This window comes from Helobdella robusta, assembly GCF_000326865.2.
Source record: "Helobdella robusta unplaced genomic scaffold HELROscaffold_9, whole genome shotgun sequence".
In the NCBI taxonomy this organism is placed as follows: Eukaryota; Metazoa; Annelida; class Clitellata; order Rhynchobdellida; family Glossiphoniidae; genus Helobdella; species Helobdella robusta.
The window spans coordinates 1,004,827-1,016,948 of record NW_008705512.1 but is presented as its reverse complement, the minus strand read 5'-3'; the positions used below and the strand labels follow the sequence as shown (position 1 = coordinate 1,016,948).

Sequence of the window (12,122 nt, the reverse complement as noted above, 5' to 3'; positions counted from 1 at the left end):
TAAAATCATTTATTTATTAGCTTTGTTCACAATGTTATTAATGTTATTGAAATTAGTGAAATCAAAGGATGACTTTGTTTGTCACGAAATTTGTAATCTTAAATTTAAATATAAACTTCTTTAATCAAAAACCGTCAAAAACAAAATCAATAGCGTGTCTAAAGTTGAAGCTGGTAGTAATTTTTAAATTATCAATGTGTGCGTAGATAGGTCTATGATTGTATGCGATCGAATTTCTACTTTAGCCATCCTCGTGTATGAACTCTGGTTTAATTTAATTTAGTTGTTGGACATTTAAAATCATCATTGCATTTAAAAAGTTTCATCATTAGGTCTGTATAGAATTGGGAACTTTTGAACTGCCATGAACATTTCACACTATTGATGCAAGTTAGAATTGTTTGCCTCCGAAGGATACTTCGTTCTTAATTTTCAATCCTATAAGTTTATTTAGCTTTACTTTTTGCTTATACATTTTTTGAACCATTTGGCTACCATCTTTCCTGTGCTAGACATTTTATTTCCACGGAGATTTTCTCCTTTATTACGTTATATTTCTTGTCAAACATCCATTCCATTGTTCTATTTCTCCACGACGAACTTGTTATCAGTCACCGTCTAATTCGAACCGTCGACTGTTCAATAAGTAGCCTGCTTATCAACAGGGAAATTTAAAATCGCAAATCGTCAAATTTTGTTTTGGAGTCTAAGGGACAGGAAACGATTTTCAAATGAAGCGCATTTAGTACTATGTGAACTGTACATGTTCGACTGAACGAGCTTTTTAAATTTCAATGAAATACATTTCTTTTAACTTATTGTGACGTCGTCACGACATAGATTTATGGAGATGGAGGCACGTTTTGATATCTCAGATCATTTAGATTGATTTCCAGTCCCTCTATCATTTAAAACAGTTTCTGATAAATTGTTTGTCGCGATTTCCGCCACATGAATGGTATTGCCCATTTGAATGCTTGCTTTGTTAAAAGCCAGAAATAACGATGACCAGATATAACAAGTAGGTCGCATTTTCGGCAAGAAAAGTCACAGGTTCACGTGCAAAACTTTTTGATCCACCCCAGCAATATCGCACAAGTGATCGAGGCTGGGTAACTCATTAAGATTAAGTGAAGTACGTCCAAATAAATACAAAATTCAAAAATAAGCTGAACTCCAAATCCCTCCATTTATTTCTAACGTTTCTGGTTCCGAACTCAATCAAAAGCTTTAACATTGATGGTCAAAATGTTTATGAAAATTTTAATAAGTGACCCATGCCCCATCGGTTTAATTTGACTCAGTTTGTTGGTGATATGAGGAAACTGATTCCTGCGACAAGTTTGTACAAAATGAATAAATAAATATGAGGTTGCATTTTAGGTAAACGCTTTGTTAATTTAATCTTTTATTAAAGAAATTTAACATGAAAAGAAAGACAAATTGATAAACAAACATTCATGAGGTGAACGAATATAAAGACCATTATGAAAGATTAATTCAATAATTTGGATAATGCAAATCTATTCAGAATCAAATAAATTACAGGAGTTAGTGATTGAACAAATGAACATCCATTTTCGTTATTTCTAGTAACAATAAATAAAATACAGAAAATTTATAAATTGAAAAATAATTTTATACAACTTATGAAAAATTACAATATCAAGTATTTATAAAAAACAACAACATTCAATTGCGAAAGCCATAACGTGAAGACTGCAAGCTAGTTCTGTTTAGGCACTTGGAAAATAATTGGAACTACTTTGCACTAAACATAAATTTGGATCAACAATTTGAGTTTAAGAAATAAACATCACAGATATTATCATAATAATAAAAGAATAATAAAATAGAAACAACAACACTTTTAACTGTAATAACGTTTTAAAACGAGTATTCGTAAGTTACCAGAAAGGGAATCATAAAATAACAATAACTCCATGAATAACTAACAATCCAACTTAGTATTTTAAGAGTGTTCATAATTTTAAAAAGTGTCAAGTATAAAAATAACATCATCTTTATAAGAAATAAGTGTGATGAATTTGTGAATATTAGTGAAACATGTGAAAACAAACGAAATTAAAACTGAGAATAATATGGTTCAATTTAAAAATTAACAAAATGGTTCGATGGAAGTTATTAGAACATTCAAAAAAGTCAAATGTTGCTCAGTGGGATGGACATGCCAAACCCAACATTTGTTGCATTAATAGCGACATTTGATTATGTGTACAACTGTACATGTACACTCTTCATCATACGGTGATCATTCAGCGAAACATTCTCGTCTCATGAAATGGAAGTTTATAAATATGCTCAATTTATTAACTATTAGCAAGAAACATGATAAAACAAATACAAAAAAAGTTTAAAAGTTGTTGAAACAAGTGAAGCAATAAAAGTCCATCACTCCTTTTCCCCTATTGGCCCATTATATTTCAGTAAGCCTGCTAAATGATGCTTAATAATCATCTTTCAAAAAATATTCACCTTGTACAAACAGTCTTCCTGCTAGTTAACCAAACGTGGAACCACCACTGTGCAGAGTGATCCATTATGAACACAATTGGTAATTTATTGATAGATTAGTGGAAAACATGTAACAGCCGTAACAGTACAGCAGTAATAAATAATCATTAACTGTAAAAAATAACAATGAGAAAACAACATTAAAGGAGTATCACATTTATTGGCTGATTGTTGTGTATTGCATGCACTTTATAAATTACACTGAGACTCATTATAAAAAAATTTGATGAATTAACATCATGAAATCTCCTTAAGCACTAAAAAATAAATAAAACAATCAGTTTGCTTGATATCTTTTGCTTTTACTCTTTTGGAGCTCCTCCTCCAGTTTCTGTATCTTCAAGTCTTTTTGCTCAACTAACATCTTCAAATGGTTGATCTCTTTTTGCTGCTTTTGGTACTCTTGCAACAACTGAAAAATGTGTTTGTTGCGTATAAGTTTGTGTTTGTTGTGTGTGTGTGTGTGTGTGTGTGTGAAACTTTGATTTCGATACATTCAAAATTGATCGAAACATTGTTTTTAAAACATTCATGATTCTGATCTGAAACTTACATTATCTACGCCTATCAGATCATTACAGGTGCTCTATTTAATCAAAATAATTTGAAATAATAGTTCATTCGGGAACACGACAGCATGTAATGAATTGTAAAAACTAGGTAGGGACCAGTAAATCAAAGAGGAAGTTTATAGAGATCAGATTGAGAATTGCAACAAGAAGTCATATATACTTCATTTAATGAACAATGGCTGAACAGCTTATTATGAAAATTTAATGTTTAACATTTAAAAGAATTTAGAATTATAGCTAAAATGAACAAACGCAAACTAAAGAAATAATTAGCAGCATAATTATTAAATATAGCAACACGAACATTTCAGATAATAATTTTAAAAACCAAAAAATAACAACGAAACACCTAAAAATGAATACTAATGCAAACAAATGCTTCATTGTTCAACCTGTTTGTTGAAGAACTCCTCTTTAAATGCTAATAATAACAAGCTAATGCTGAGAGGCATTCAAAATAAAATAAAAATAATAAATTGTGTGAAATGAGTAACACTGTTGAGTTAGCAATAAGATAACAATGTATACCAATACAATATTAGATAAATAAATAAGATCAATATTACAATCCCGATAACTAAGACGATGACGACAAAGAAAATGATATTGATGGTAATGAATTATGGACAGTAAATTGAAGAGATAAACTACCTCTCCATGGCTCATGGAAACATTTGTCGTTGCAGGGTTGTTGTAGCCATCAAATCTTTTAATATTTTTGTTGTTTGTGGTGAAGTTGGTGTTGTGGCCACCGCTTCTGCTGCTTACTTCCGTGCTTGACCTCCTGTTGATTGCTTCGAATCTGCTGCCATTGCAGTTGACGTCGTCGTGTGGCTTCATTGAATTGCCCGTTCTTCTCTCTGCATTTGCTGTTTTTTTGTACGCATTTGTGATATTGTTGTTGTGGTCCAAACTTGTTGACGATGGTGGAGACTTGGAACCTGTTACAATTGTTTGATTGCCGATGTTGGTATTTTTATTGTTGAATTCATTTAAACTTTTTCCTGGAAACTTTCTTGGAGACTTGTCTTGGGGAGAGATTGGAGTTGAGGCTTCAACTTGGTTGTTAAAATTTCCTCCTCTACTGACATTTTTAGCATACAAACTGCTTGATCTCTTAACAACAGACAACGTGGCAGTGGATTTCTGTTGTGACTGCTCTGCATTTTTTGTAGCAGACTGTTGGGATTGTTTGCTAATCTGTGGTGAAACAGTTGACGTTGTTGGAAATGCTTTCGTGAGATTGGGTCCAACTTTGTTAGCTGAACTATCAGTCGTGGTACCATTCAGAAATGTTGAGGCTGCGTTTGGAATTGGACAACCATTGTCAAGAATGGTTTGATTAGAGCCAATGTTATTTTTACTCACATCACAATTGATACTGCTGCAGCTGGTATCGTGTACGATGTTTCTGCCGTGGCTGTTGGTAGCATGTTGATCAAACATCTGAGCAATGGTGTTGACACTAACTCCTTTCTGCACCTCCTTGTCGTCGGCATGAACAGCAGCAGCAAAAATATTATCCTGACTCTTAGTGTGATTATTAGCATCACAATCAACATTAATGTTGTTACAGAGGTTGAGGTTATCATCATAAAGATTGCTGACCGATTTAGTTTCAACGATAGGCTTGGTAAAAAAGTCCCTGTCCTTCACGCTGTTGTAATTTTTGGACTTTTCCCTGACCGATCCAACTCTGATGACTCCCACAAATTCAGGGTTGATGCCCGACTGGTGACTCTTTGATGATAGTCGACCGTTTTTGGCGAATCTTCGATGTCGCGAGTTCATGGAGGCACGTAAGCTGGATGGCAGAATGACGCCATCGTCAGGAGCATCAACTGAAATACAATCCAGCATCTGACGACTCAAACATTTTTCATTCACGTCTAAATCCTGACTGAAACCATCGATGTTTTTATTTGCGTCATCAGATAGCAGCACCACATTTTGAACCATGATAGGTTCTTGTTGCTGGTCTGAACTACCAGCTGCATTGTTGTCGTCTACTACACCAGCATGCTGATAGTTGTTGGAAGCCTCGGTGGCGACAGCAGCGTGCTCCTTGTACTCTGCATGTATGAAGTCAAAACTTCTCAATGCTTCGTTCTCAGACGAACAACTTACACGTTTGTCGTTGAACTGACCGTTGTTTAGGACGCGAGAACTGTCGACGTTAATTGTTTTGTTGTTGGTAGATTCATTGACGAGTTTTTTATTGAAACACCTAAGTATACCTTCGTCAAGAATATTGAATTCGGCGGCTGTAGCATCGCTGGTGTCAGATTTTATATAAACAACACTAACATTATTTCCCGAGGAACTTGGTGATGTTATAGAAGGTGGCGTTGAGGGTTTGCTGGGTGGCTTTCCTGATTTGTTGTACGATTTAAAAGTAATTTTTCTCTCCTCATCAACGACTACATCAGCCGAAATACCATCAGCAGCAGCGTATTTAGTAGTTTGAAGTGGACTCAAGAGCTCCCCGTTGTCAGATGAATCGTGGTCGCAAGAAACAGCTGTCTGGCTGTCATTGAATGCTTCACAATCGGCAACTTCCCTTTCAGTATAAATGCAGTTAGGTGAGATCAGTGGAGCGTTTTTGTGATCATTGTGATCATCAAGTCGTCCGTCATCACTATCATCGGCTTCATCGTTGTAACTGTTCTTGCGCCTCCTCCTCAAAGGGCGTGACCTCCTTGCTGGAGTGGTGGCGCCTGTCGTCCTGGTGATGGGGAAGTGGTGGAAGTTGTGAGGATCGTTGTGGTTGGTGGTGGCAGCGAACGTGTTGCTTCGACCGACTGGCTTCTTTGTAACGTCGCCAATTGGAATTGCAGCGTGTTTTTTGGCGTTGTTGTTGCTGTTCGCAGTGACGTCGTTCCTGTCGTTTGCATGGCTGCCGTTGTTAAAATATTGCTCATCAGACATGCAGTAGTTTAAAGCAAAAAATAATAATTGCTATAAATATGTTTTTAAATATTATTAAATATTATTAATTCCCATATCATCATAAGCATTGATCGAAATTGAAATGAAAGTGAGAAATGTAACAAACAATAAGAGAAACGACATCACTTCTCACAAGTTACAACACTATGGATTTTTCTTCATTTTATAAAATTAGTTCATGTTTAAACAAATAATTCTCAAATCGTTAAAACTGGTTCAAATAATTATTATTTTACAAAACTAAAGCTTATTTTTACAAATTACGCTCAAGAATTCGATGAAGTAAAAGTTATTTCAACGAGATGATTCAAGATTGACAGGATAAGTAATTGCAGGACGCACTCGTGATGAACATGTACACTTGATGGATCAGGTTGTTGTTGCTGCTGCAGTTGCAAATGATTTTGCTGATGCTGGACAGGTTGCTGAAAGGAAGAAACATCACCATCATGATGATTGTTTTCACTACTTGTTGAATATCTTGTTGAATGCTTCGTCAATGAAGCTCCATGAACGAGACCCTTTAAAAAGCCATAGCAAAAATTTCAGTAGTAAGCAATCGGTGTAACTTTAATACATGTATATAGAAATAAGGATAAATATTGACAATTATTCTCTGGATATAGATATAAGTACATAAATGTGAACAGACAGATAGAGCTGTCAAAGTAATCTCCACCGAAGATATGCAGATATCAAACCTCTAGAGATATATAGATGGGCATTTTGTTGAGTCCACTCAGCCACTCGTCAATGGAGAGGGATGGTTCAGACGACTGTGTCGGAGGGTAGATGTCCGGCTGGAACATGTCTGACTGCGGTGGAATTGAACTATGACAACTCAAGGAATAATAAATGATTACTTAACCATGATTAAGCGATCCCGAAACCAGCAAATTTGAAATATGGACAAAAAATGACAATGACTAAATTAATCAAAAAATTAAAATGCATTATAATCGTAGTAAAATAAATTCTTCCCACTTTTCACATTATGTCATTTTGTTATTTTAGAAAAATTCTAATAACTCGAAATGAAATAGCAGGTAAAATGAACGACAAACAGAATGAGAGTCAGCTAACTTTGCGAGGAACAATCATTGAGATAGGTTCACAGACATCCTTCGATGAGTGCAACTTGAAGAATCGAGCTATCTCGCACCTCTTCATATCCAGGCCTCTCTTTGGCATCATGCCTTGTCAATCAACGGAGGTCGGTGGTGGAATAATCATTGGCGAAAATGACATAATAATTATAATGTGAAGAATTGCTGAATGTTTTAAGCAATAAAACTGAAAAATTAACTAAAATTTGTTGATTCGAGTTAGGGTTGTCGGTTCGTCAGACAGTTAGTCTGTCAAATCGGTCAATCATCAATTAATTAATCACAAAATCAATCAATCGGTCAATCAATAAATAATAACCTAATCCTCTTTGGGGAATGCTCGATTGAAATTGGTTGAGAAAGTAGATGTAAGGAGGTTCATCAATTATTTCAACGTACCTGATATTACCATCACCCTGTACATGCCAACAAATCACATGCATAACAAACCACATGTATAACAAACCGCATATATAACAAAACACATACACAACAAACCACATGTATAACAGACTATGTATTTATTACTAGAAAAATCTTATTGACCGAGGCGGGGTAACATGTGTGATGATCATAAAACTATCGACTGATGAAATTGGGAAAACAATTCAACCGTCTGAATATCAACAAAACGGCCCTCATCCTTGTTTGCAAGATAGAGACAACCTCCCCTCCCCCCATAACAAACATGCCAGCAATCGTACATGTATGAAATTGAAATGATCAGCACAACATGAAGGGTGACACAATGTGACGCGCACCTTGCCCGCCAGATATATGATATTGAGATCCGGATCGTAATGTGGGTAGATGAATCCACAGGCCGCATCAACTTCCTCCATGCGAAGTGCTTTCGATAAGTTTCTCTGTTGTTCATCAAAGTAATATTTTTATTCAATCAATAAATTTTGTTTAAAAAATAAATTTAGAACCAAATAAAATTTATCTTGAGCATGTTTACAAATAAACTTCGAACTGTTTGTAATATAGATAGACTAAGTTAAACCGAATACAAATTATGCAGAGACGAATGTATTTAGATATTTTCAATAAGGAAATTAAATGCAAATAAAGTATTGGGTTTGAGTAGATATCAGTAATTGCATGTATGTTGATTGAAGTGAGGCAGTTGCACCTACAGAGTCCCAGAGTGCATGCTGTCGTTGCCCGGATCGTGAGAAACCAGTCGTGAAGAGCAGTTCGTTCTTCAGGAAGACTATGCGACTTGATTTGTTGCCCTGGTGACCTGTTCCTTCCTGTTTGCCAGGATGGTGGTGGTGGTGAGGATGTTGATGTGTTTGATAGCGGAGTATGATGGTAACGTTTGGGCAGAACATAGCCACCAAACAATTTTTTGGCGACTTGATGGCCTAGCGGTTAAGATCGCCTGGTGCTGGTTAGCTGAGCGTGCAGTGATTGAATTCGAATATGACAAAAAGATCCCCGTCTACCGCATGCCCGATATGTGATGCATCCTTAAGCACGCATCCATGTACGTTGTTGTGTGCTGTGAATTTCCATGAACCTGCGAAGAGGCATTTAATCTTTTTTATGCTCATGAGGATAATGATGATAGTAATGTTGATAAGGATAAACATGGCGATATAAATGCTGAAGATGAGAATAATGTCATGGTGTTGAAATGTTTAAAAATTATTTGCAGTATTAATATAAATACGTAAATATATAAATAAAATTAATATATATAATATAATATAAATTTATATATATATACATATATATGCAATATATACACATATATATACATATATATATACATACATATATAAATATATATAATATATATAACTATATATATTAATACATAACTTTTAAACAGTTATAAATTACAAATAACAATTCTCAGCTGATTTATGACAAGTAGTAAGTACATTTAAATTTGTATATGTTCTATTTATTAAAATATTGAAGACAAAAATAAATAATAATCATATGAAAAATATCTATTGCAATAGTTGTTGAAGCATGACAAATATTTGAGAAACAATGTGGCAGTCACATGACAAGTAAGGTACGTTATCATCATACGTACAACTTACAAATTTATGGTTCAAACATTCACTGCGGGTAAATTTGAAGTACACTTGAAACAATGCTGTAATAACATCAAGATGGACAATCTCAAAAACTAAGCAAACAACGTACACATACAGTTAATCATTCGTTTACATTCATAAATTCAGTTAACCTATTAATTAAAAAGATTAATCTGCTTGACATTTTAGTTTTGTAGCATTCAACAATTTCATCAAAACTTATCAATTTAATACAACTTGCAAATGAAAATTTATTTGCAAATCTCAAATTTTGATTTAGTTTTGTAACTTTTGGTCTGTATTTGTAGCTTAAGCACAACTTTATTAGTCTAGTCCATGTTAAAATTTTCGAGTGATTAGAGCCAATGATATGAGGAAAGTCAGAGTAAGGTAACATATATGAAATATCTAAATGCGTAAAAATGACTGTCGGACAAAGTAGTTAGTATTAAATAAAAATGCATGGTCTTTCAATTAAAAACATTCCAGTGGAAATAAAAAGAACAAATTTGAGAAAAACATGTAAATGTATTCAACATGATTATTTTTGAAATCATGTAGCAATGTATGCTCACGAAGCAGTAAAATGTCATATTGAAAAATAAAAAATTCTGTTATAACACTATAAATCATTGAGAAACTAAACTTGATTCAAAATTCTTCCTTGATTCAAAATACTGCAAACAATACTACAATACAATGCTCTAATAATTTAAAATTGTTAAAACATTTTCAATGCACAAAAATAGTATAAAATAAAATTAATTATAAATAATGAATTTAACTAATTGAAACCTTGTAAATAAATACCTATATGAACCAATAACAATGAATAAACAGAATTAATAAATTCAACTAAAAAAATATGCTGAGAGCAAAAAAAGAGTATGATTTATATAAACCTAAATTTATTGTAACAGATGAATCGTGGGAACATAAATTAAATTATCAAATATGTATAAACAAAACTAACAGCCACAACATTGCCAGTCCTGGGACAAATGACTCTGATCTTCTTGTCCTTGCATGTCGTAGCAAACAAGCTGCCATCAATGTTCCAGGAGATGGAGAAAACGAGATCAGGATGGAGTGATATGTTGCTGATTACTGTTGCACTCAGACTGTTCCATACTATGCACTGCACGTGATGACGAGATTTTATACAGTAACTACAAAGTTAGTGCTTAAAATGTGACATAGATTTAAATTTTTATGTAAAAGATTGTCAAAAAGACCAGTGCAATAAATTTAATATTAAATTAATGATATATAACAAATAGTTAGGTACATTAAGTAGAGTACATACAAATAATGATTATAATTGTACTTGAAAACTAATAAGGACATCACAATTTTTCAATAAAGAAGACACTAAGAACTGCAAATGAGGAGCTAGACATAAGAAACCTTGAAATCAGCTCCTGCACTGAGCAGCACTCCCCTAACAGTCGGATGCCATTCAATGTAGCTCACCCTCTTATAATGTGCTGAATTCAGATCTGATACTGGAGTATTCAAGTTACTCTGCAAACCATTCTCTGGAATTTTCCATATCTTAATCTGTATAAACGGAATGGAATATTAAGAAAACGCATATATTATAGAATTTAATTGAATTTTAAATTTACTTTCAGATTCAATTGTGATAAAGACTAATACTATATAAGCTGGATTTAGAAAAACTTGAAAATAATAAAGAATATGTATATACTATATATATAAAGATGCAAATTACCAGTTTGATTTTTTGTTCTAAAATTTAAAAAATATTTTTATAAAAAATTATTGAATAGAATGCTTCTAACAGTTGAATCATCAGAGGCAGATGCAATCATAGTATCATCATGAGGACACCATTTCAAATCAGTGATTGGTGCTCGGTGACCACATACTTTTGGGCTGTTAATCTCTAATCTTCCTGTCTAAAATTTAAATTAATGACATAATAAGATAGTAGACTAATGAAAGTTAGTATGAATTTTTTGTTGCTAATATTTAAAAACAAAAGTAATCTTTTCTGATATTTTACAGTACAACACAAAAATTTATAAGAATAAATAACAAAATTTAAAATTATAAACAAAAATTGAGTTATAAAAAAATTAAATTTTATTTTATAAAATGAAAATAGTAAATTAAAGAATAAAATTTAAAATGAAGTTTGAAACAAAAACAAGATAGCATAGTAACCTTTTCAATGGGTAGAACAACAAAATCTCCTCCACCGGAAGATTCAATGACGACTGCCAGAAATTGAGGATTGACGGCGCAAAAATTAGTGTCGTGTGCACTTTTTGTGGCTTTTAAACCTTCGTAGCAGGCTTCCTTCTTGAACGGGCACCCAAAAACATGGCGGAACTTTGAAGAACGCAAGAACATCATTCACCAAGATCAAGCAGGCCTAACAACGTTAGTTAGGAAAATAAATTTATGGGTCTAAGTAACTTTTCAAATCTGTTTGATAAAAAATAAACGAAAAAACTATTAATATTACTAATTTATTTTAAACGCGCAAAACACTAGCAGACCGTTTAAAAAACCAAAATATAAAAAACGAAAACGATGTAGCTCAAAGTTATTATATTGCGCCAGGTGGAATTCGCTTATTTATTAGGCATGTTGCATTAAGGAACATAGTGTGGATGAATGGAAAAATTTCGCATCTTGCTTTGAAGATTTTCATCTAGATTTTTTCATTGTTTCTACAGCTGGATAGGTTTTATTAAAAAAATTTTTGGTCAATCATAATTCATAAAACTCATAAATTATTATATATTAAAATTACAAATCGATCAACTAACTCAGTTTAATGCTTAATTTACACATTAAAAAATTGTTTTACAAAACGTTTCCTTACTTTAAATGTGAGCATGAAATCCAGAAAAAGAAATTACTAATTGAAG

General features: G+C 33.2%; 3 protein-coding genes across 3 annotated transcripts in view; 1 reads left to right on the top strand and 2 right to left on the bottom strand.

Annotated features, from left to right (window-relative positions):
• Positions 1-72, top strand: part of HELRODRAFT_185207 (hypothetical protein) — a 6,794-nt gene extending 6,722 nt beyond the window's left edge. The window contains exon 12 of the mRNA XM_009033064.1: positions 1-72. This exon is cut by the window's left edge and continues 410 nt beyond it. The gene's annotated coding sequence lies outside the window, so the exon portion shown is untranslated.
• A 2,740-nt stretch (positions 73-2,812) lies between these two features.
• On the bottom strand, positions 2,813-6,035 carry HELRODRAFT_166022 (hypothetical protein; the record flags this gene model as incomplete). Its single annotated transcript, XM_009033063.1, has 3 exons — positions 2,813-2,947; positions 3,089-3,121; positions 3,759-6,035. The coding sequence occupies 3 exons, from the start codon at positions 6,033-6,035 to the stop codon at positions 2,813-2,815; spliced, it is 2,445 nt and encodes an 814-aa protein (XP_009031311.1).
• Positions 6,036-6,751: 716 nt separating this feature from the next.
• Positions 6,752-11,598, bottom strand: HELRODRAFT_71055 (hypothetical protein; the record flags this gene model as incomplete). The annotated part of the gene is made up of 9 exons (XM_009032960.1): positions 6,752-6,871; positions 7,140-7,252; positions 7,482-7,578; positions 7,924-8,028; positions 8,302-8,418; positions 10,184-10,357; positions 10,627-10,779; positions 11,025-11,141; positions 11,410-11,598. The coding sequence occupies 9 exons, from the start codon at positions 11,596-11,598 to the stop codon at positions 6,752-6,754; spliced, it is 1,185 nt and encodes a 394-aa protein (XP_009031208.1).
• Positions 11,599-12,122: the final 524 nt, after the last annotated feature.